Source organism: Bison bison, unplaced genomic scaffold (genome assembly GCF_000754665.1).
Source record: "Bison bison bison isolate TAMUID 2011002044 unplaced genomic scaffold, Bison_UMD1.0 scf7180017864487, whole genome shotgun sequence".
Classification (NCBI taxonomy): Eukaryota; Metazoa; Chordata; class Mammalia; order Artiodactyla; family Bovidae; genus Bison; species Bison bison.
Window position 1 is genome coordinate 676 of NW_011495047.1, and position 26,439 is coordinate 27,114.

Below are 26,439 nucleotides of genomic sequence, written 5' to 3' on the forward strand. Positions count from 1 at the left end.
CTTCGTATCAGGTCCTGGAGATACAAGAATGGTCAAGATAGATACAGTCCCTACCCTCAGGCCGCTTACACTCTAGTAAGGATGCAGACACGTATGTGGGTGATTAAAAGAGGACTGGGAGCACCTAGGAGGACACCCAAAACCTGAGTGAAAAAACGCCATATTCTCAGTAGTAAACGGATAGGTTTCAGTGGGACTCTGTTGAGTGCTGCCCTCTAGAGGTGTCACTCAGAAAAGCACTTCTCAACCCAGATCAGAGGGAGCCAGCAACTCTGTGACGGTTTCCTGGGAGGAAGTCATGGACAGAGGTCAGAGATTTGGTCCCTTAGGGGAGAACAGTAAAAGAAGGCTTCTGGTGAGGTGGCGTCCTGAAAAGGGAACCTCTAGTGTGCTCTCTTAGCTTCCTAAAAACATGTTTACCTAAGCTTCATATTATACTTTCTCGATTGCTTCAGGAATGCAGGGCACATTAGCTTGGTCCATTTTCAAGTGTGTAAAGAAACAAGTACATAGAAAATCCAAACAGTGCCATTCCAGGTTGTTTAAATCTATTAATCAACAACCAACATTTTTCACTGCGGTTCAGCCTTGGGGTTCAAGGATGTGTTCAGAGTCCCTGGGCGGGATGAGTTCAGCACAGAACGGTGAAGAAGAGGGAGACGATGAGAGCATCCAGGCTTCCTCTTGTCCAGTCCAGCCTGAAGGAGGAGGGTGTGGGGCTCGACTGACCAAAGAACATTGGGATTCTGGGTTCTCTGGGCCCAGAGCCTGATCCTTACAACCCCATTCATCTCCATCAGTTTCACAAGAAACAGCTGACCAGCCAGCCCCTTCTCACAATGACTACCCACCTGTCATTGCCTCTTAGGGTTGTCTTGAACTGGGTACTTTGTAAACTGTTCCCCATACACTCACTATCTGTATAGTCTCACCCTATGGGATCATGTTGACCCACAATAAACTACTCCACTGAGTCAGTTAGAAATCCCCAATTCTCAAACTTTTCACCATCAAGACCCAAGTTTAAAATAAAAAATTGAATGGAGGGAGGTAATATATAGCAGAGGACCCCAGTGGCAGCCTCTTGGGGGTCAATGGCCCCATGGATACACCATACTCGGGGACACCTCAAAATCCTGTCCTGATCGCACAGGGAGAGAAAGGCTTTCCAGGTACATTAAAACTCCATAACTAGAACTTCCCAGTCCCTTCCCTCCAGTGATATTCCCCTCCCCCCAAATCATTACCTAATCACTGACAGAGGTGGGGACAACATAGAGGTGAATTAACCTGCAAAATAGGCAGTTAGTTGCTGCAACCCATGTTTTTATCTTGGTGGCTCTAATCTAAATCTCCAAATGGCCTTGATCACTGTCCTCTGTGTACTCTGCCGAAGTTGGAAATCCTACAGTCTCCATAGTGGGCACCAGACAAAGGCCATGCAAGTTCTGCAATGCTATGGAATAAAGTAACAAAAACTCATTGACCCTTTCTGCTTTTCAGTTTGAAGAGAAATTTATAGAAAAAACAGAAGACTTGGATAAGATAAAAAATGGTAAGCCCAGGAACTAAATTCCCCTGATGGGAGTATCCAGTAGAAGTCTTAAGGTGAGGTTTCAACACCACCAATGTCATATGTGTGCACAGTGGGAATGGGGTTAACAAAGAGGGAGAAATATGGTTAAAGGTAAGAGGTTGAGCTCCCTGAAAAGGTCTTGCAACTCACTTGGGACAAGGAAGGGCTGGAACTCAAGTGTTTGTTAAAGGAGCCAGCCCCAGTGCCTGTGAATGCTTGACCTGTCTTTCTGCATTTTGAGTGACTGTATCTGTTAGGACCATACAGCGCTCACACCTAAGGTCAGGAAAAGGTGTTCATCTGAGAAAAGCAAGGAGAAACAGGTCCAGAAGTTGCTGTGAGTTGGGTTTGGCAAAGTAACATCCTAGCAATAATGTAGACTCAGTGAGCAGAGACAGGGCAAACTCTCTCAAAACACGTCTTATGTGTTCTGAGATTTTCTCTGGAATGACCATTAAACAGCAACTGGTTGGCACACTTGCTGCAGCCTCTTCCAGCTTCTTTCTAAAACACACATGAAGACAAATCAGCCCAGATTTACAAGGGATGGCGCATATGTCTGAATGGGAAATAAAAAGATAAATGAAATAATAGGTTAGAAAGTAAAAGGCAAACAAAATGTCATCCTGCTTAAGCCTACCAGGTCATTTTAGTGTTTCACTTTGTATCTTCAGTTATTTCAGCAAACATTTGCTCATCTTAAAAGGGTGCAACATATCCAACATTTCACCCTTCTTTTTTTACTTTCAAAAGATGGGAGTTTGATGCTCCAGCAAGTGCCAATGGTTGAAATTGATGGGATGAAGCTGGTGCAGACCAGAGCCATTCTCAACTACATTGCCACCAAATACAACCTCTACGGGAAAGACATGAAGGAGAGAGCCCTGTACGGTAGTTTTTAGTTTTTTCATCAACAACTAATAGGAAAAATTTAAGTCCTTCCTTACTGAGCAGGATCAAAGCAGGGCATCATGACCAACATGATGGTATAAGCCTTGTGGGGCATAACTGAATCCAGTACAGCAAAGACCTATGAGTGTGAGGGAAGCGTAAATAAACTTGAAGTGAAATCAACTGCCTATGGAAGAGGATACCGTCCATGGATATAGCACAGTGACAAGGTTTCCAAACATGGATGGTCTGTGAAGCGAAGAGGATGGTAGAACCAAGACTCCAGGGGTTCAGACTCGTCCGAACTGGCCATCCACCAACAGCCAGAGACAAAAGACAAAGCATCTGAGTGTCTAGAAGATAAAGCTTAGAAAGGAAAGGATCTAAAGAAGTTGGTTCTTGAATTCCAAAAATTCTAAGAATGATGACCAGGAACTTATTAGCCCTTTATATGGACCAGCCACTTGACAAGGGTTAGCAGAGGTTGAGCTCAATATGGTAAGGTTACATCAAGCATTTAGATATAGTTTTAGTTGGCCAGATTTTCCAGTACTACTATATCCTGGGGGTGAGGGGTATTCTCTCAGTTGTGATGGGACTACACGATTGAAATTAAAATCATGTAAGGAACTTCCCAGGTGGCGCTAACAGTAAAGAACTTGCTTGCAATGCAGGAGACATAAGAAACCTAGGTTTGATCCCTGGGTCAGGAAGACCCGCTGGAGGAGGACAGGCAACCAACTCCAGGATTCTTGCCTGGAGAATCCCATGGACAGAGGATCCTGGTGGGCTACAGTCCACAGAGTCACAAAAAGTCAGACATGACTTAGCACTCAAGGAACTATTGCACTTACTCTAAAAGTCAAACATAGAGTTACCATATGACTCAGCAATCCCTTTCAAGAGGATTAAAAATACCCCCACACTAAAATTCATGCTCAGAAGTTCATAGCAGTGTTGTTCATAATCAATAATTAAAATCAAAGATGTCCATTAACCAATGAAAGAAAGAACGAAAGTTGGTCCATCCATACAGGGGGATATTATTCAGCCATGAAAAAGGAATGAGAGGTACAGTCTTGAGAAATTCAAACAAAACCAGAGTCTGGCAATGGTATGTGCAGAGTGTTATGGAACCAGGTTCTATGGGAAATAACTGGAGGAAGTGCTGGTGTTGGGACTCTAAATGGGCCTGGTGTTCTAACAGGATGAGAGAGGAAGAGGGATGTGACTGGGCCTGAGGTGCCAGGACCCTGCTGGACATGACTGAGGTGGTCCTAACACATCACACTGACCATGCTCAGACCGTGCTCAGACCACGGCACAGCAGAAATGGCACACCCAGGTGTGGTCCCAGTGGTTACCTGTGCTGATTCCACCCGATTCCCTCATGCCTGTGACTATGGACGGGTCACTGATGTGCTCTGTCCCTATATTTGGTCATGTGTATAACAAAAATATTATACATATGTTTACCTTGATGGCTTGTTCTAGAATGGAATGCTAAAATTAATTTTAAGAAACAAAGCTAAATGACTGGCATAGAAAAATGCACCAAAGGAGAATTACTTTGCTACATCTCGATGTCTCATCTTAACCATTCCAAAATCTAAGGCAGAGACATTTGACAATTTGGTTATTTTATCTTTTCAGGATTGATATGTATTCAGAGGGTGTGGCAGATTTGGGGGAAATGATCATGCATTTGTCACTGTGCCCAGAGTCGGACACAGCTGAAGCGACTTAGCAGCAGCGGCAGCAGCCACCTGCTGAAAAAGATGCCAAGCTGACCCTAATCCGAGAAAAGACAACAAACCGTTATCTCCCTGCATTTGTACACGTAAGTGGACTTTTCCACATCTTTGGCAGTGAGGTCAGAGGACGAAGAAAAATAGTGCCTGGCATGGCCGGGGCATTAACCTTCACCTCTGTGAGCCTTTCTAAATACTAATGTAGTACTCTGACTCTCAGGGCACTTTATAAAAATTGAATGTGTAGAACAATTGTACTAGTTTTACCCAAGTTATAATTTTTCAGGAAAGTTCTATTTACTCAAACCTAATCTGGAATTCTCTACTCAATGGAATTTCATGGTTATACTTAGAGCTTGGACTATGGAAGCTCTGAGAGCCACACTGGAGCCTGGAGTAGATGGATCCTCAGAACACGGTGCAGGGGCTTTGATCCAAGAGAAGCATGATGTCAGCAATACATCAGAAAATATTCTGGTGTCCTGTGTAGGAAGACGTGAGACCAGCTGCCCGTCAGGAGAATGTGGTAGTGTTTTGGGATGATTGACATGTATCTAGATAGATATGAGGGCAGTGGGGTGGAGAGAAAGAGACAGAGGAAAACTTGTTCAGGAAACAATAATCTAGATATTTCGGTACATGGTTCTCAGACTATTGAAGAAAGTGAAATAAAATCAATGAAGTAGTGTTCCATCATTATGCCTAGTACATATTTTAGTTGTTTCTGTTTGAGTGTTTCACGATCACCTCAGTTCAGTTCAGTTTAGTTGCTCAGTCATGTTTGACTCTTTGTAACCCCATGGACCGCAGCATGCTAGATATCCCTGTCCATCACCAGCTCTTGGAGTTTACTCAAACTCACGTCCATTGAGTCAGTGATGCCATCCAACCATTTCATCCTCTGTCATCCCCTTCTCCTCCCTCCTCAGTCTTTCCCAGAATCAGGGTCTTTTCCAATGAGTCAGTTCTTCGCATCAGGTGGCCAAAGTATTGGAGTTTCAGCTTTAGCGTCAGTCCTTCCAATGAATATTCAGGACTGATTTCCTTTAGGATAGACTGGTTGGATCTGCTTGCAGTCCAAAGGACTCTCAAGTGTCTTCCCCAACACCACAGTTGAAAAGCATCAATTTCTTGGTGCTCAGCTTTCTTTATAGTCCAACTCTCACATCCATACGTGACCACTGGAAAAACCATAGCCTTGATTAGGCAGACCTTTTGTTGGCAAAGTAATGATCAAAAACTACATGAAACCATGCTCAACTAAAATGATGAACCCCCCCCCCTCAAAAAAATGATTGTAAGACCAGGCAATGAGGAGAGGAAAAGAGAAGAGAAGGAATACAGAGTCTGCATTAGTTTGCTCTGGGTGGTAGAAGGCTGTCATGAAGATGGAGACACTGCCCAAGGAGGAGGGAGAGAGGACAGAGAGAGATGGATGAAGGGTCATGTTGTGGAGTCCAGGGCTGCACACTTGAGGGTGTGCGGTCCACAAAAACATGGTGCAGACGGTGCTAAGGCCTTGGCCCAGTGGAAGAAGTAAGGCAGCCACAGCGAGGTGTGAACAGGAAACAGAAATGGTGGTCTGCCTTCCACTGGGGATGAGGAGGGAACAGCAGGAACCTGCCTGGCCCGTCTCTGAGTTGGAGGGAACAGAAGGTCTGAGGTTCCCACCTGCCCAGCGAGGGGCAGAGATGGAAGTGGGGCTGGGCGAGGGGCAGGGGAGGAGCGGGGGTCCAGCCTGCAGGGACCTGTGTCCCTGATCTGACCCCTCCATTCAACAGGTGCTGAAGAGCCATGGACAAGACTACCTGGTGGGCAACAAGCTGAGCAGGGCTGACATCCACCTGGTTGAACTTCTCTACTATGTGGAAGAGCTGGACCCCCAGGCTTTTGGCCAACTTCCCTCTGCTGAAGGTGAGCTCTCCCATGGCCCTGGAGGCCAGACACACCCCAACTTGGCATCTGCTCTCTGGATCCTGGGACTGGGGTGCTAGGGTCCCCATCCCTGTCCAGGCCTTGCTGCCCCCCGGTCTCCTCAGTTCACTCCAAGGCCCTGGTCCGGAGTGTGGAAAGAATCTGTCAAGCCAAGGACATTGGAGGTGGACTCTGCCCCATGGAAAACGCCCTGCCTTTTACCAGGAGAGAGACCCAGGGCTGGCTCTCTCTTGGTCCCTCTTCCACTTCAGCCTCTGTCCTCATTTCCTCTTCGCTCCCCTCTGTCCCGCGTGTGTCCCTCTTTTCCTGAGTCTGTCTGAGTGGGTTTCCCCCCATCTCACTTCTTCCCTTCAATTCCTGTTCCTTCTCTCACACGTTGATTTCTCTCTCCCAGTTTCTCTTTCTGAGGGCAGATTGGCTCTGACTGACCTCACACATGACCTTTCATGTTTTCCGTCTTCAGTTCCAGCCCCGTGTCCTAGCTCTTCTTGTCTTGACATCTGGAGCCTTAATCTGTGCTGATATCTCACACACTCCTCTTTGTTACACTGCACTCGAGGGTGAACCCTTCAGCATTGGTGTGTAGGAAGATTAGGAAGCCAAATGGATTGTTACACTAAGACCTCTCTGGGGAAAACACTCCTGGGCTGTCCCCTTCCCATCTCATGGGCCTCCTCCTGGTGCTGATGGAGGAACCTCGGATGGCCTTTGTCTAGGAGGGTCTCAGAGTCCCTTCTGGCCTGCATCAGTGACAGGGCTGCTCTTTAGCTGCACTTTGAGCTGTGTTCTCATGCATTTCAGGCCCTAAAAGCCAGAGTCAGCAGTCTCCTGGCCGTGAAGAAATTTCTGCAGCCTGGCAGCCAGAGGAAGCCTCCCATGGATGAGAAAATAATAAAAGTTAAGAAGGTTTTTAGGTTTTAATAAAGCTATCTGCCCGGGACAAATCTGAAATATTCTAACAATGAAACAATAAAGCTCCTATGAGCAGATTTACTTCCAATGTGTTCTTTTTCACTACGATCTCCTTCTCACCTTTATGGTTTTGAAGGAGGAAACAGACAAAACAGGCTCCATCTTGAAAGCAGGACTCCATCTTGGGCCGGACTGTGGACTTTGAGCTATATGCCGAGTATTTGTGGAAATGACATACCAATTGGAAAATCAGAACCACCACCACCCCCCACCCCGCCCCCGCACCACCATGGAAGAGCCCCAGGGCTTGTATCTAGACTTTCCATCACCTAAAAGAACACACTAATTATCTGTGTAACCCAATAGAATCATAAATTCTATTATGTTTATTGAGATAAGACCACAGGCCTATTGATAATTGTCCACTGTTAACTACCTAGGCTTAAGGCATATGAATCACGGGTTAACTTCGATTGTATCTTTCTTTTCTTTTGTTCAGGCTAGTTTCAGAGAATTTGGGGAGATGGGTTTGAACATGTACACTTAGGGTATATAAGGTTTTCACAAAAACTGGTCGGGGTCCTTGGCTAAGGGGAGACTCTGCCTTGGGCCCGTGGGTGTAATAAACTGCACTCCACTATCTGCATTGTCCTTCTGAGTGAGTTTTTTTCCCGGACCACGTGGCTACAACAGTTTGGAATTAAAAGATAAATAAGAACAGGAAACATTTATATATATATATATAATATACTATTATATTATATTATATTATATATTCCCTTAGTATTTTCCAAGGATCATCCTATAACATCTGTAACATCCCAACAAAGAGAAAAGTGTAACAGTTTATATCTGACAGTCTTAGGTTTTCACAGGAAAGAGCTACCTTTCTGGGGTCATGGCAGAAAGACATTTTCTGTATTTCTTTGAGAGACATTTTTCATCTAAAATAAAAATGTCTTTTCTTACCCATTTTTGAACAACTATTTTGTCTACTGTGGGCTCTCCACTGTTCTGGGAGGTGGGGTAATAATAAGAACCCACGGGACCCAAGCTCTGTGCTCGGGGACCCTGCTGTGGCTGTCTGGTCATCACAGCTCTGCTGCACGAGGCTCTTTGGGGCCCTGCATAGGGACCCCACCCCCATTTGATGGGGTACCCCAGATCTGATCTCTATGACACAGATGACATGTGTGAATTTGATATGAATGAATATATATGATTTTGAAGGAGGAAACAGACAGGACAGGCTCTGTCTTGAAAGCAGGACTCCATGTTGGGCCAGACTGTGGAACTTTGAGCTATATGGCCAGTATCTATGGAAACGACATACCAACTGGAAACCCAGGACCCCACCCCAACCATGGAAGAGCCCCAGGGTTTGTATCTAGACTCTTCGTGGCCTAAAAGAATACACTAGTTATCTGTGTAACCAAATAGAATCATACATTCTATTATGCTTATAAGGTTCCCTGAAACTAGTCTGAATGAAGAAAAAAGTAAGATAAAATCAAAATTAACCAGTGATCATATGCCTTAAGCCTAGGTGGTTAACAGTGGACAATTATCAGTAGGCCTGTAGTCATAACCCCAGTAAGCATAATAGAATGCATGATTCTATTTGGTTACACAGATAATTAGGGTATTCTTTTAGGCCACAGAGAGCCCTGGGGCTCTTCCTTCCGGGGGCCTGGTTTTCCAGTTGGTATGTTGTTTCCATAGATACTGAAACTAGCATATAGCTCAATGTCCACAGTCTGGCCCAAGATGGAGTCCTGCTTTCAAGATAGAGCCTGTTCTGTTTCCTCCTTCATGGGCTGTGGGAATTCCTCACAGTCCCCACCCACTCTCATCTGCCTGACAGCTCTATTCATTCATCCAAGTCTTCAAGACATATGTATTCATATCACTGTAATGACAGCATTGCTTGGGCCCTATTGCAAAGAAACCAAGTACCAAGAAATCTTTATGAGACAATGGGGAAAATTAGAATGTTGAACATTCAATGAAATTAAGGAGCTATAATTGTAAATTATATAAATTATAAAATTGTAGTGTGATAGAACAGTGTAATTATATTGAGAAAAAGAATTCTTCCTTTACTAATTGTGGGATGGATGCAGTCATGAGCTGTGTAGGATTTGCTGCACAGTAATCCTGTACTGTAAGGGAGTAAGCAGGACTGTGTTGGTTCCTTGCGGTTGCTGTGTCAGCTTACTACAACTGGGGGCTTTAAACAACAGGATGAATTCCAAAGTCAACAGGAGGAAGTCCAAAGTCAAGGCACAGACTGGGCCACATTTTCTCTGGAGGCTCTAGGGGGAATCCTAATTTAATATTAAAACATATAGTGTCAATGTAATGTAAGAAAAGACATTATAGGGGAAGTAGAGTAGGAGCTCAAGGTAGTTCTAAGGTATTTTTCTGAACAGAACAAATAGCATGAGCAACTCCAGAGAGTAAGTAGGGAGGCTGATTTGAGTGAGGCAGGGAGGAAAAAGTATAAAATTTGCTTTGCCAGATTTGTTGTAGCCATGCGTTCTGGGAAACAAACTCACTCAGGACAATGCAGATAGTGGAGTGCAGATTTTTACACTGGTGGGCCCAAGGCAGAGTCTCCTCTTAGCCAAAGACCCTGACCAGTTTTTGTGAAAAGGTTTTGTTCCCTAAGGGTACGTGCCCAAACCCACCTCCCCAAATTCCCTGAAACTAGTCTGAACAAAGGAAAAGAAAGATACAATCAAAGTTAACCTGGGATTCATATGCCTTAAGCCTAGGTAATTAACAGTGGACAATTATCAATAGGCCTGTGGTCATACCCCAATAAGCATAATAGAATTTATGATTTTATTCAGTTACACAGCTAATTAGGGTATTCTTTTAGGTGATGGAGAGTCTAGGTATGAATCCTGGGGCTCTTCCACCCTGGGACCTGGTTTTCCAGTTGGTATGTCGTTTCCATAGATACTGGGCATATAGCTCAAAGTCCACAGTCTGGCCCAAGATGGAGTCCTGCTTTCAATATGGAGCCTGTTAAGTCTGTTTCCTCCTTCAGATTTAGTAGCTAAAATAAAATACAGGATACCTGTTAAATGTGAATTTCTGACATACAATAAGTAATTTTTTCATATATTTCATACAGTGTTTAGAGAATACTTTTTTGAAAAATTATTTATTGTGTGCCTAAATTTGAGTGTCCTGTAGTTTATCCACAACCTAATGCAATAAAGTATTCCAGAGGTGCACATGCCCTTTAATGATACCAGCTCCCTGGTGTCCCCACAGTAGAGGTTTATCATCTGCCCTAGTCCTTGTATCCAATTCACAAAAACCTTACATTAAGTTTTTTCAAAGAAACATAATTTAACAAACAGATGGGCAGAAGGCACATGAAAAGATGCTCAATATCACTAGCTATTAGAGAAATTCAAATAAAAACTCCAGTGAGGCATCCTCTCACTCCAGTCAGAATGACCATCATTAAAAAGTCTGTAAAAAATAAATACTGGAGAGGATGTGGAGAATAAGTAAGTCTCTTACACTGTTGGTGGGAATGTCAATTGGTGCAGCCATTACAGAGAACAGTAGGGAGGTTCCTTAAAAAACTAAAAATAGACTTACCATATGATCTTGCAACCCCACTCCTGGGCATATAGCCAGAGAAAACTCTAATTCAAAAAGATATGTGCCGTGTTCATTGCAGCACTATTTACAGTAGCCAAGACAAGGAAGAAATCTAAATATCCATCTTCAGATGAATGGATGAAGAAGATGTTGCATATATATAATAGAATAATATTCAGCCATAAAAAAAGAAAGAAATGATGCCATTTGCAGCAACATGGATGTACCTAGATATTATCATATTAAGTGAAGTAAGTCAAAGACAAATACCATATCATATGATATCTCTTATATGTGAATTGTAAAAAAAAAAAAAAATGAACTTATTTACAAAACAGAAATAGATCCACAGACCTAAAAAACAAACTTATGGTTACCAAAGGGAAAGGTGGCAGAGAGATAAACTAGGAATTAGGGAGTAACATATATACACTACTATATGTAAAAGAGACAAGCAACAAGGATGTATTATATAGCACAGGAAACTATACTCAGTATTTTGCAATAACTGATAAGCATAAAGAATCTGGAAAAGACTATATATATGCATAAAATTAAATCACTTTGCGGTACACCTGAAACTAACACAACATTGTAAGTAACTATATTTCAATTTTTTTCTCATGGTTAAAAAAGCTGAAGGAAAGAAAAAGTCATACTTCAAAACTTCACCTTCTGGCAGAGTGGGTCCAGCAACTTGAAATTTTGTGTTTAATCTTTAATTGCCAACCTTGAAAGGAACATATTAACTAGTTGTATCATGATAAGGGAATGATTCATCTTTTTTTTTTTTTTTTTAAATCTAGCATGGAATCTGCAGCTCTGAACGCTGTAGGAGAGCTTTCTCCCTAACTGGGCTCTTGCCCTCTTGAAAGAGGCGGAGTTAGTCAACTGTAACAGCAGCTTATAAACACATGTGGACCTGGCATTCAGGGGCTGAGCCAAGTGGGAGACAGACAGTCCTAAGGTAAGTACTGATTTTATATGTCAGTATAATGTGCCCATAGCACAAGAAAAACTGTTTTGTACTCATATCGTGGTTTCTTAAGGGACATTTCAAGTTGTTTAGTCTACTTTTGTTGAATATAGCTTTACAGACGTGTAAAAATAAAGAATGTAAAACACTAAGTGTGAGAACTCAGATCTGGGAAAAATTCATGATGTGAAGAGAAAAAAGAATTTTTTAGACAATCGGAGAATATGACCAGTGCGAACGAGAGAGTAGATGTTTTTGCTGAAGTAAGTTTCTCCATAGACAGAGTCAACACACAACGGGTGCAAACTGTGACATTGTAATACTACGTGGGCTGTGAAGACTGAAAATTAAGATATATCATTATAGGAATAAGTCTGAATGTCAACAGAAACTCTGTGCTGTGATTAGCCAGCTGGCAAGTCCCCTTCTCTCTCTGGGTTTCAACAACTCTTGGCAAACCTCCAAAAGTGGTCTGGATGGAAAACTAAATAATACGGGAGCAGAAACTAGCTTTCAAAAAGCACAAACATTCACCTGGCTAGAAGGTACAGGGCTTCTCCAGTGGTTCAGATGGTAAAGAATCTGCTTGCAATACAGGAGACTTGGGTTCAATTCCTGGGTTGGGAAGATCCCCTGGAGAAGGAAATGGCGACCCACTCCAGTATTCTTGCCTGGAGAATCCCGTAGACTGCGTAGACTGTAGCCTGCCAGGCTCCTCTGTCCATGGGGTCGCAAAAAGTTGGACACAACTGAGCGACGTTCGAATCAGAATGCAGGAGTTAATGCACTGTTGTAAGTACTAATATTGGGGGAGAAACAAAGGCCTTAGAAGCTGTGAAGGAAACTTGTTAAGAGGAGGAAATACGCAAAGACATCAACCAGAAATAAGGTGTTGAAGAAAGATCTGTGAAGGGTCTGCATATTCAGGTAAGGAACCAGAGGTTGGAGAGAAGGGATCTTTTTCCATCAGGTGTTGAGAGTGAGAACCTGAGCTCCTGCTGTGGCAAAGGGGGTGAGGGATAGGGCAGGAAAAATTCCAGGGAGTCCAGAACAGGGAGTGAGTGGGGCAGGGCCAGGCCTGAGGGGCAAGGCAAGGCAGGGTGCATGCTTCCACCAGGGGCCAGCTACAATCTTGGGGCTGCAAAAGGGAAATATGCTGAGATGTATCTCCCTAAACCTTTGCCAAAAACTTCATGCAATCCAAGTTAACTAATCAGTGATCATCACTAATATTTCACACAAACCAAATAAAAAGAGAACCAGAATGACTTAGTTATGTATAAGTTCTTATGCCTACAAGACCTTTGAGTCAAGAGGTAAATAGACACACACTGCCCAGTGTGCTCGGAGACTTGCCCATCTCCCAGCAACTGGGAGCAGGAGGGAAATTTCCTGGTCCCTATTATGAATTTTTCATACTTTAATTTTCTCATCAGGCTTCACTAGTAGATATAACTATATTTTAAAAGAGAACGCCTAGGTAAAGAGATTAAACAACCCCCCAGAGTGTATGTACCTCATAAGGAAAGCAGTTAGCCTCTAAGCCTTCCTTCTTTCTGCTAAAGATCAGCTCCCAGATACAGCTCCTTTAGTTCACACTGGATTATCCCAGGGTACACTCCTTTTGGGTTTCACAGGTGGCGCAGTGGTAAAGAATCCATCTGCCAATGCAGGAGATGCAAGATACATGGGTTTGATCCCTGGGTTGGGAAGATCCCCTGGAGGAGGGAATGGCAACCCACTCCAGTTTTCTTACCTGGAGAATTCCATGCTCTGAGGGGCCTGGCAGGCTGCAGTCCATGCGGTCACAAAGAGTCGGACACGACTGAGCAACTAAGCACACACACTCACACACACAGACATTCCTTTCAGGGAATATAAGCCTACCTCCTTGTGAAGGTCAAACATAGTTATAATAGTGCTCAATTTACTCATAGTAAGTTTTTAGGGTTTCAGGTAAAGTAAGGTATGTTTTTATCCATTTTTCCTCATATCAGTTCGGTTCAGTTCAGTCGCTCAGTCATGTCCAACTCTTTGTGACCCCATGGACTGCAGCACGTCAGACTTCCTTGTCCGTCACCAACTCCTGGAGTTTGCTCAAATTCACATCCATCCAGTCAGTGATGCCATCCAACCATCTCATTCTCTGTCATCCCCTTCTCCTGCCTTCAATCCTTCCCAGCATGAGGGTCTTTTCCAATGAGTCAGTTCTTCACATCTGGTGGCCAAAATATTGGAGTTTCAGCTTCAACATCAGTCCTTCCAATGAATATTCAGGACTGATTTCCTTTAGGATTGACTGGTTTGATCTTCTATTTGTCCAAATGAATCTCAAGAGTCTTCAACACCACAGTTCAAAAGCACCAATTCTTCGGCACTCAGCTTTAAATATGATCCAACTCACATCTATACATGACTACTGGAAAAACCATAGCTTTGACGGACATTTGTTGGCAAAGTAACGTCTCTGGTTTTCAATATGCTATCTAGGTTGATCATAGCTTTTCTTCCAAGGAGTGAGCATCTTTCAATTTCATGGCTGCAGTCACCGTCTGCAGTGATTTTGGAGCCCCCCAAAATAAGGTCTCTTGTTGTTTCCATTGTTTCCCCATCTATTTGCCATGAAGTGATGGGACCAGATGCCATGATCTTAGTTTTCTGAATGTTGAGTTTTAAGCCAACTTTTTCACTCTCCTCTTTCACTTTCATCAAGAGGCTCTTTAGTTTTTCACTTTCTGCCATAAGCGTGGTATCATCTGCATATCTGAGGTTATTGATATTTCTCCTGGCAATCTTGATTCCAGCTTGTGCTTCCTCATATCAAGCCCCGGCTGCTGCTGCTGCTGCTAAGTCGCTTCAGTCGTGTCCGATTCTGTGCGACCCCAGAGACGGCAGCCCACCAGGCTCTGCTGTCCTAGGAATCAGCTAACAGAAAAGGAACTGATGAATTTCATGTTTCCTTCTCTCCCATTTAATTGTTAATTGACTAACGGATTCTGAATGGGTAACAAACTAATATTGAAGGTCTCAGAGATCAGCAGAGAGAGGGCATAAGTGTTACCTGGTTGAGAGGGAGCCCCAGATCAGAAGTCAGAAGATGCCTTCAAAGGACCCCAGTGCTCACAAAAGGAGTGAGCTAGGAAAGTAGCTTCAGGTCTTTGAACTCGAGTTTCCTCCTCCTGATAATAGGATCCTAGAAGCCGTTTCCCGGAGTTGTCCTAGAGGTGGACACACTTGCTAGTTATTGAGTGTGAATCAGGAACACACGTGTGTGACTGATGGCAAGTCACTGAATCTCCCTAGTTCTCATTTTCTGGGGACCAGGAGGTTTATATCACATTTGCCCCAGCCGTCAAAAGACGAAGAAAGATATTATAAGAAAGATATGATAAAATATTATGTAAGTTAAAAATTCATTTCCCTTCGTAACGTGATCCTTGGTCATTGAATAAGGGAGCTTAGTGTGAGAAGGAGCTTAGTGTGAGGGGGATCTCCGACTTCCACCTCACAGCGACACCTTCTCAGAATTCTGCTGAATCACAGCTCCTCCATTCCCCATGATAAGAAAAGTACAATGTACACAATCTCCAACTTCCTGACAGATGAGATAAATAGGTTTCCAAGGGATCCTTTATTTTCCAAAGGTTAGACCGTTGATCTCACATTTAAAATGTGGATATTGAAAATATTTGGTATCTAAAATTCATGTCGTGTATACTTTTCAGGAGATGATTATTGGGTAAAGAGAAGTATATTTTTGTCCCAAGCTCCATAACAACAAAATTTTGCAAGAGAATCTTAGTGCTTTCTAAACATTGGGATTTGCGTAGAAAATGCAGCTGTTTGTCCATACATCCTGGCTTTGGGATTCCTGCTTTTTATGAGTCCTGTATGTTTCCTTTCACAGTCATAATAGAACTAGTTCTGTCCAGAGCCTTTGAGTTTCATTCTCTGTCCCCTGCTATGTCCACCCTTCAGACAGGTTGCTGTAGACCAAGGGCTTTTAAACTTCATTGAGTGGACCCAACCAAAGTATCTCTTACCATTCCAATGACCAGATAACTGTGCACATGTGCTTTCCTTTACCCATACACACAGCAAAACTAAAATTTCATGGAATGATGCTTACCTCTTGAACATAGAAGGCACTTTGATATTTCCTATTTCTATTTTCTTCTACTTTAAAAATTGGTGGATTTCATAGTCCACTGAAGGACTGTCATGCACATTTGGAAAAACACTAATATGGAAAAATGAAACCAAGCTTTGGATTCATATAGAAGTAGCTTTGAATCCCATGTCCACCACCTATTTTGGGCAAGTTACCCTAGAAACTTCAATATTCCCAACTGCAAAGTGAGATCAATGACAAACTTCACAGCAGGGATTTTGGGAGGGTTAAATGAAATGAAGATAAATTTGTGACAATGCCCACTGCGTGACAGACATTGAACAAATGTCGGTTCCATCCTAGATTGTAAAGTTCATGCAGCAACATCCCTTGTTCTAGATAGAAGATGTACCAAGAGAGGTAGAATCTAGAATTGCAAGGAAATGGAAGGACTTAGCGTCCTAAGCCTGTAGAAAGAATTAGGATTTTTGAGCAACAGTTAAGCAAATCTGAGTCCTAATTTCAGCTTTTGAACTAATGCAGTGTAACAGCCAAGGAGCTGAACATGGCTTTTGTCTCCACCTCCTCCTCCTCACTCTCTTTGAAGTCCTCTGGCTTCAAGGCCCCTCCCTCCCAGGGTCCCAGGGCCTGCATCTGTGTAGGTTCCAGCCTCATCCTCATTTTAATCCTAGGTGTGGATATCTGCATCCATCACTAACTGGATTATGACTATGAACATGCCATGTAACCTCTGAGCTTTGGTTTTATTAACTAGAAAAACCACAAAAACTATTTCATGGGATTGTTGTGAGGATTAAACATCCAAAGGGGTTATTGGAGCAGGACCATTAGGAGGTTTTCAGTAAATACTGGAGAAGGCAGTGGCACCCCACTCCAGTACTCTTGCCTGGCAAATCCCATGGACGGAGGGGCCTGGTAGGCTGCATCCATGGGGTTGCTAGGAGTCGGACATGACCGATCGACTTCACTTTCACTCTTTACTTTCATGCATTGGAGAAGGAAATGGCAACCCACTCCAGTGTTCTTGCCTGGAGAGTCCCAGGGACAGGGGAGCCTGGTGGGCTGCTGTCTATGGGGTCGCACAGAGTCGGACACGACTGAAGAGACTTAGCAGCAGCAGCAGTAAATACTAGGGCTCAGGACTTCCCTGGTGATTCAGTGGCTAAGACTTCATGCTCTCCAATGACTGGGTTCAATCCCTGGTCACAGAACTAGATTCTACATGCCACAACTAAGGAGTTTGCTTGCCACAACTAAAGATCCCACATGGTGCAACTGAAAAGAAGATCCTGCCTGGCACAGAGAAGACCCATTACAGTCAAATAAATGCATTAATTAAAAATACATATATACTAGTTCTCTAGTCCTTTCCCTCTCTAATACCCACCCATCATCCTTACCACAGACTTACCTCTTAGCCTACCAAGACAATCAGATTTTACCCAGTGGAGACTGGAGAATGGATTGGTACAATTTTCCATGATTGGTTTAAAGGAGGTGAGAATACAGACCAAGGAATGCATTCCAGGGACTCTTCCAACTCTGCCGTGAAGGAGGTCGACACTTCCTCAGCACTGTTGATGCTGTTCGGCCATATATCATAAAGTGCATTTGGCTTCTGTGGTTTTATCTTTGTTCATTCATTCACTTATTCATTCATTCATTCATCAATGTTTAGAGAAACCAGGAGACTGCCATCATGGCGGGGAAACCCAAGTTACACTACTTCAATGGACGTGGCAGAATGGAGTGCATTCGGTGGCTCCTGGCTGCAGCCGGAGTGGAGGTACGTTTCATCTCCAGTTGAATATAAATTGACAGCATCAAACTATTTCTCTCACGTGAGCTAGGAGACTTTTCTTTCTAAATGACCTGCTGTTTTTCATTAAAGAAAATTTGTCAGCTATTAAGAGATAAACAGATTTGTCCTTATGGATTATTAAATGTTCTTCCTGTCAAAGAGAATAAACAATTAGAATAAATTTAAGAAACTAATCACATTGTGTGGTCCTAAGTTGGAATTTGATTTTTAAAATTGTGAAATATTATATATGACAGTTATACAACAATTAGAAATGTGAACATTAAATATCAATAGATATATTCAGTAACTTTTGTTAATGTGTTAGGTATTATAATGTACTGTGTTACTTTTAATAGTTTTTATATTTTGGAAATACACACTGAAGTATTTAAATGAAAATATGTGATATCTGGGATTTGTTTCAACTTCTTACAAGGGGAAGGGGGATAAGCATATAAATGACTTACAATTGGGTAATATAATAGAACTGATAATTATTGAAGCTGGTTAACGGATACCGGCTCAATGGACATGAGTTTGAGTAAACTCCGGGACCTGGCGATGGACAGGGAGGCCTAGCGTGCTGCAGTCAATGGGGTCGCAGAGTCGGACACGACTCAGTGACTGACCTGAACTGAATGGATACAGGGATAAATGAAACAGATACAGTCCCTGCCCTTGGGCAGCTTACACTCTAGTGAGGATGCAGACAAGTGTGTGGGTGATTAAAAGGGGGGTGGGAGCACCTAGAAGGACACCCAAACATTTTAGAGTTACAATTGCATATTCCCCGCAGCAAATTTGTAGGTTTCTGTGGGACTCTGTTGAGTGCTGCCTCTAGAGGTGTCACTGAGAAAAGCACTTCTCAGCCCAGGTCAGAGGAATCCAGCAACTCTGTGAGGGTTCCCTGGGGAGGGAGTCGTGGACAGACTCTGGAGATTTGGTCCCTTAGCGGGGAGCAGTAAAGGAGGGCTTCAGGTGAGGTGGGGTTCTGCAAAGGGAAGCTCTAGTGTGCTCCCTTAGCTCCCTAACAACATGTTTACCTAAGCCTTAGATAACACTTTCTTGATTGCTTCATGCTTGATCCATTCTCAAGTGTGTGAAGAAACAAGTACACAGAAAAATTCAAACAGTGCCATTCCAGGTTGTTTAATTTCTAATAATCAACAACCAACGGTTTTCACTGCGGTCCAGCCTTGGGGTTCAAGAATGTGTTCAGAGTTCCTGGGCGGACTGAGTTCAGCACAGGAGGGTGCTGAGACGCTGAGAGCATCCAGGCCTCCTCTTGTCCAGCCCAGCCTGAGGGGGAGATGTAGACTGCACAGACTGACCCTGTGAGTTCATGCAGATCCACAGTAAACTGTTTAGCAAGTTAGAAACTCCCAGTTCCCAAACTCTTCACCATCAAGAATCTACACATGAAAGTCAGTCATATCCGACTCTGCAATCCCACGGACTGTAGCCCGCCAGGCTCCTCTGTCCATGGGATTCTCCAGGCAAGAATACTGGAGTGGGTTGCCATTCCCTTCTCCAGGGGATCTTCCCGACCCAGGGGTTAAACCCAGGTCTCCTGCATTGCAGCTGGATTTTTTACTGTCTGAGCCACAAAGGAAGTCCCTCACCATCAAGACCCCTTTTAAAATATAAACTTGAATGGGAAGAGGTAATATACAGCAGAGGCCCCTGGTGACATCTTGGGGATCACTGACCCCATGGATACTCCATGATGGGGGACATGCAATACCCTGTCCTGACCTTATAGGAAGAGAAAGGCTTTCAGAGATATTAAAACTCCATAACTAGAACTTGCTATCTGTTCCCTCCAGTGACATCCTCCTCCCAAAGCATATCTAATGATTGACAGAGATGGAGACAGTGAGGAGGGGAACTGAACCCACAAAATAAGCAGTTATGTGCTACAAGCCACACATTTATCTTGGTGGCTCTAATCTGAATTTCCAAGAAGCCATAATCATTGCCCTCTGCCAAACTTGGAAATCTTATCTTCTACATAGCATCAGACAGGGGACGTTCAAGTTCAGCAATGAATGCTATGGAATGAAATAACAAAGACTCATTGACTATTTCTGTTTTTCAGTTTGAAGAGAAATTTATAGAACAACCAGAAGACCTGGATAAGCTAAGAAACGGTAAGACCAAGAACTAAATTCCTCTGATGGGAGTATCTAGTAAAAGTCTTCAGTTGAGGTTAGAACACTAGCAATGCCATGTGTGTGCATCGTGGGTGTGCATCAGGGGAGTGGGAGAAACGTGGTTAAAGGTAAAGGTTGGGGCTCCTCTAGGAGGTCTTGCAGCTCACCCAGGACTTGGGCTTTAACTCGAGTGTCTGCTAAAGGAGCCAGCCCCGGTGCCCCATGAATGCCCTCTCTGTGCTCTCTCTGCCTTTCTGCACTGTGAGTGACCATACCAGTTCAGGATGCCACACAGCCCTCCCACCCAAAGTCAGGAAAAACACATGCATCAGAGAGAAGAGAAGAGAAAGAAGCCCAGACATTGCCATGAGTCCTTTTCATTAATGGGTTTCAAAAAGTAATATTGTAGCAATATTGCAGACTCAACCAACCAACTGGTGTTGAAATAGTTCTAAGTCCAGGTGAGTGTGTGAGGAGGGAGATAAAGCACAAGGGCCAGCAGCAATGGAGTTGGAAAAAGAGGGTTGCCCCGTGCACTGTCTGGGGGTGGGATTTGATGAGCATACAAAACACCGAATGTAGGAGTCTCTCTTAGAACTGCCCTTAACGCCATGAACCACAGGAGGCTTACTTTAGAAATATCTCATTTGACTTGGCAACTGGCTAGTAGAACCTCTCCCATATTGTTCCTAAAAAAATCCATGAAGGCAAGTCAAATACATAAAATAAAGACACATACCATCATCTGGATGGGAAATAAAAAGTGAAATGACAGATTGAAAAGTAAGAGGCAAATTGATAAGAAGGACTCCAGGAAGCTAAAAGCAAAATGCTATTCCTACTGATATTTTACCAAGTAAAAATTTTTGTTTCCTTTTATGTCTTCAGCCATTTCAACAAAAAGTTTGATTCATAAAAAATTTCAGTTTAATTAAACAGCATGGTTCATCCAACATCTCACTCTACTTCTCTTCTTCTTTCAAAAGATGGGAGTTTGATGTTCCAGCAAGTGCCAATGGTTGAAATTGATGGGATGAAGCTGGTGCAGACCAGAGCCATTCTCAACTACATTGCCACCAAATACAACCTCTACGGGAAAGACATGAAGGAGAGAGCCCTGTACGGTATTTTTTTTTTTTTTCTGTTCTTTCATCTGTGATTAATAGGAACAATTTAGGTGCTTCCCTGAGTGAGCAGGATGTGCTCACAGAGATCATGACCAACAGCAGTACAGACCTTCGTGATGTAACTGAGATCCAGTACTACAGAGACCTATGAGGATGTGGGAAGAGTAAACTTGAAGTGGAACCAAGAATTTACGTAGGACTTCCCTGGTGGTCCAGTGGCTAAGACTCTGCATTCCCAATGCTGGGGACTCGGGTTCGATCCCTGGTCAGGGAGCTGGATTCCACATGCGGCAATTAAAAGTTCCCACATGCTAAGACCCGGCACAGTCACACAAATAAATTAAATAAATTCATTTTAATATGTTTATGTAAGGATGTGCACCATGGATATAGAACGGTGACAGAGGTCTCCAAACACAGATGGACTATGAAGCTGGGAGGACGGTGGAACACCAGAAGCTCAGGCCCTTTTGAGCTTAACACCCACCAACAGTTAGAGACAAGGGACAAAACACCTGAGTGTCTAGAGGATAAAGCCTTAGAAGGGAAGTCTCTAGAGGAGACGATTTTTAAGTTCCAGAAATTATAAGAATGATGACCAGGAACCTTATTTATCAGTCTTTTATATGAATTGGTCGCTTGACAAAGGTTAGCAGATATTGAGCCCAAGATGCTAGGGTTGTCTGGAACATTTGAATATGTCTATAGCAGCCAGGGGCTTCCCTCATAGCTCTGCAGTAAATAATGCCTGCAATGCAGGAGACCTGGGTTCTATCCCTGGGTCAGGAAGATCCCCTGGAGAAGGAAATGACAGCCCACTCCAGTATCCTTGCCTGGAAAATCCCATGGACAGAGGAGCCTGGTGGGCTGCAGTCCATGGGGTCGCAAAGTCAGGCAGAACTGAACAACTAACACTTCACATGTAGCAGCCTGACTTATTCATTGCAGCCATATTTGGAGGGGGGGCTCCTCTGTGTTGTGATGGGACCATATGATTGAATCATGAAATATGGCAATTACTCAAAAAATTATACATGAGTTACCGTACAACTCAGCAATCCTCTACTAGGAATATACTCGAGAACTAAAAATACAACCACACTAAAACTTGTACACAAAAGTTCATAGTGCTGTTGTTCATAACGTTCAAAAAGCAGAAACAGCACAAATGTCCATTAACTGGTGAATGGATGAACACAGGCAGGCACATCCATACAATGGAACATTATGTGACCACGAAAAGAAATGAAGTCCTGATCCATGCTTCAACATGGAGGGAACTTGAAAACATTCTCTTACAGAAAGAAACCAGACACAAACAAGGCATATTGTAAGATTCCGTTTGTCTGGCACATTCAGGACACTCCTGGTCATAAAACCAAAAGCAGTTTAGTGACTGCCAAAGCTGGAGAGAGTAAGGAATGTTGAATGCCTGAAAAAAAAAATCTCTTTTGGGAGTGATGAAAACACTAATATTTTAGAATTAGAGAATGATGATGGTACAGAATCCTGAGACTTTACCCCTTGCGCAGTTTTACACTTGAAAAGCGTGACATTCTGCTATGTGAGTTATATTTCAACAAAGCTTTTTACTCAAGAACACTCTTGTAGGAAGTCATCTTTGGAAGAAAAACAACAAAATTATGTGGAATATGCACTGTGGGAACAGAATGAAGAAATGCACTATTACAGGGGATATTTTGGGTAGAGTCTTGAGAAATGCAAACAAAGCCAGAGTCCAGCAACAGTATATGGAGAGCATTGTGAAACCATATTCTATGGGAAGTACCTGAAAGGAGTGCTGGTATTGGGCAGCTAAATGAGCCTCGTGCTATAACAGGACAAGAGAGGGAAAAGGATGTGATGGGGGTGGCGGTGCCAGGATTCTTTCTCGACACGACTGAGGTGGTACTAATGCGCCACATTAACTGTGGACAGGCCACACCACAGCAGAGACGGCAAACCCAAGTGTGGTCTCGTGGTTGCCTGCCCTGCTTCCACCCTTTTCTCTCATTCTTGTGACTCTGCCTGGGTCACTGATATGCTCTTCCTATATTTGGCCATGTGTATAACAAAAATATTAGACATATATATCTATCTAGATGATTTGTTCTGGAATGAAATGTTAAAATTAATTTAAAAAATCGTAACTGTATGACTGGCATAGAAAGATGCACCCAATGGAGGTGAATGACTTTGCCATTTCTTGATGCCCCCTCAACTGTAAAACCTAAGGCAGGAGATATCTGACAATTTGGTCATTTTGTCTTTCAGGATTGATATGTACTCAGAGGGCGTGGAAGACTTGGGGGAAATGATCATGCATTTACCACTGTGCCCACCTGATCAAAAAGATGCTAAAACAGCTCAGATCAAAGAGAGAACAACAAACCGTTATCTCCCTGCATTTGAAAAAGTGAGTGGACTGTTCAGTATTTTTGGCACTGAGATCAAAGGACAAGGGAAAATAGTACCTGGCATTGCTAGGGCATTGACATTCACCTCTGTGAGCCTGTCTGAATACTAATGTAGTACTCTGATTCTCAGGGCACTTTATAGAAATCAACAATGAGGAAAACTTGCACCAGTTTTACCCAAGTTATAATTTTTCAGCCACATTTCTGTTTACTTAGACCAATCTGGAATTCCCTTTTCAATGGAATTTCACATACTTAGAACTTGGGCTTTAGAAGCTCTGAGAGCCACACTGGAGCCTGGAGTAGATGGATCCTCAGAACGTGGTGCAGGGGCTTTGATCCAAGAGAAGCATGATGTCAGCAATACATCAGAAAATATTCTGATACCATGTGTAGGGAGACATGAGAGCAGCTGCCAGTCAGCAGAGTGCGTTAGTGTTTTGGGAGTGGATGAAACATATCTAAACAGATATGGGGGTGGTGGGGTAGAGATGAAAAGACAGGGGAAAAGTTATTCAGGAGAAAATAATCTACAAATTTGGGGGACATGGCTCTCAGACTCTTAAAGAAAGTCATACAAAACCAAGAAATTAATGTTCCATCATTACACCTAGTATACATCTTAGTAGTAATATTTCTCTTTAAATGTAAGAGGAGAATGTTTCATGATTAGACTACCTTAAATCATGCTAAACAGAAATCACAAACTGAAAAAAAAAATGATTGTAAGATACAGGAGGCTTATATGTAAATAAAAAGCTTAAACCAACACTGTCATCTTTATAAAATTTAAATCATTCTTTCATTAACTTCACAAGTATTAATTTATTGCTTATGTGTCAGGGGGAGCAGAAGGTCTGAGGTTCCCACCCACTCACTGAGGGGCAGAGATAGAAGTGGGGCTGGGTGAGGGGCAGGGGAGGAGCAGGGGTCCAGCCTGCCAGGACCTGTGTCCCTGATCTGACCCCTCCATTCGCCAGGTGCTGAAGAATCACGGACAAGATTATCTTGTGGGCAACAAGCTGAGCAAGGCTGACATCCACCTGGTTGAACTTGTCTACTATGTGGAAGAGCTGGACCCTAGCCTTTTGGCCAACTTCCCTCTGCTGAAGGTGAGTTCTCCCACGGCTCTGGGGCCCAGACACACCCCCCACCTCGGCATCTGCTCTCTGGACCCTGGGACTGAGGTGCTAGGGTCCGCGCTGAGTGGTTTCCTCCCCTCGGCTCCTGTTCCTTCTCTCACATGCTGGTCTCTCTCTGCCTGTCTCTCTCCCCCTCCAAGAGCAGATTGGTCCTGATTTGCCTCACGGATTACCATTCATATTTTCTGTCTTCACTTCCAGCCCAATTGCCCTATATTTTCATTTTCCTGTCTTGATATCTGACACATTTCTTTTCCTCATACTGCACTCGAGGGTGAACCTGCAGGACTGATAATTAGGAAGTTCAGAAAGTTGGACAGAGTCTTGCACTAAGACATCTCTGGGGAAAATGCTATTGGGCTGTCATCTTCCTGTCTTAGTTGGTGTCTGTGTCCAGCCTTCTGCTGGTGCTGATGGAGGGGCCTTGGCTGGCCCTTGTCTAGGAGGGTCTTGGGGTCCCTGGCTTGTGTCAGTGACATGGCTCGTCTTTAGCGGCACTCTGAGCTGTGCTCTCGTGGGTTGCAGGGCCTGAAAGCCAGAGTCAGCAGTCTCCCGGCTGTGAAGAAGTTTCTGCAGCCTGGCAGCCAGAGGAAGCCTCCCATGGATGAGAAGAATTTGGAAGAAGCAAAGAGGATTTTCAGGATTAAATAAAGCAGGCAGGGCTGCCCACGACATGCAGGATCACTCTTCTGAAGTTCTCCAACAATGAAGTGCTTTACCTAAATGTAGATCTTGGCTGTTGTGGAACTAATAAACTTTTTCAAAGTATAGTTGATGATTTAATTAGAATGCAGATTTAGTTGCAAAACAATCTATTTTGTTTTGATCACGTATAAAATCATGATCTCCTCCTAGAATGTGTTTCAGACCTAAACATAAATAAAAGGAGAAAAAGTATCATGGACTCTTTGATCTGTTCAAAAAAGTTATGCATGTACCAGCTATCACTGTCAAAGCAAGTTAAGTAGAAATTTTCATTTGACGTGCTTGGTGTCACAAAAACAGTCTTTTTTGCATTTTGCTGCTCTTCTGACCCATAACCTAAAACTTTTCTCTTTTTTTCAGACAACCTCTTTCCTTCACGTTATCAACCCCTTTTACTATTCAGTTATGGAATCTTTATTTTATATCTAATAGGGAACATTCAGTATTCCAGGAGCATGATAACTAAGGATAAACAAACCAGATATAGTCCCTGTTGTCAAGGAGGTTACATTAGTAAGAGAAACGACAAAATGGGCCGTTCTAATCCAAAATCATGCCTGTTGAGTATCATTCTTGGGTAATTTGTGACATAAACACACAGAGATCTGTTACAAAGTTATTTGCATTTGGTCTTTGATCCCTACATCATCCAGCATTTTCATGGAGATATACTACATATGTGTGTATTTACAAACATATTTTAAATATATATTTTAATACATATTTATATTTATATAAATGTAAGTAGATATTACTCTGAATGTCCTGGGGGGATTGGATCAAGATTTGAGGTATTATATATAGTGTTGTGTTCATAGCTCAGTCGTGTCCAGCTCTTTGCAACCACATGGACTGTAGCCCACCAGGCTCCTCTGTCCATGGGATTCTCCAGGCAAGAATACTGGAGTGAGTTGCCATTTCCTTCTCCAGGGGATCTTCCCGACCAGGTGATCAAACCCTGGTCTTCTGCATTGCAGGAGGTTCTTTACCATCTGAGCCATCAGGGAAGCCCATTATATATAGCAACTTGTCAATTTTCCAAAATCTTCTGAAAGAACAAATCTGTATTGAAACATTCTTCCAACCAGAGCTGCCTGGACACGTGTGTCAGCACAAGGTTAACCTGTGTTGATTGTGATCCCCACAGTCTTTGCTCACCTCCCCTCTGCACTCTACAGCTATGTTTGAATATGTTGTCCTTTGAAGCTTTCAACATAGTTGCAACATTCTAAGGCAACAGGCCAGACAAACATACCCCATTTAAAAAAATTTAGACTTTGACTCAGAAATTGAT

General features: G+C 43.2%; 1 protein-coding gene and 1 pseudogene across 1 annotated transcript; both read left to right on the forward strand.

Annotated features, from left to right (window-relative positions):
• Positions 1-2,319: 2,319 nt before the first annotated feature.
• Positions 2,320-7,142, forward strand: LOC105005137 (annotated as a pseudogene).
• A 4,353-nt stretch (positions 7,143-11,495) lies between these two features.
• Positions 11,496-25,337, forward strand: LOC105005138 (glutathione S-transferase A2). The gene is made up of 7 exons (XM_010863010.1): positions 11,496-11,656; positions 17,476-17,583; positions 19,700-19,751; positions 20,741-20,873; positions 23,156-23,297; positions 24,279-24,410; positions 24,966-25,337. The coding sequence occupies exons 2-7, from the start codon at positions 17,497-17,499 to the stop codon at positions 25,089-25,091; spliced, it is 672 nt and encodes a 223-aa protein (XP_010861312.1). The 5' UTR covers positions 11,496-11,656; positions 17,476-17,496; the 3' UTR covers positions 25,092-25,337.
• Positions 25,338-26,439: the final 1,102 nt, after the last annotated feature.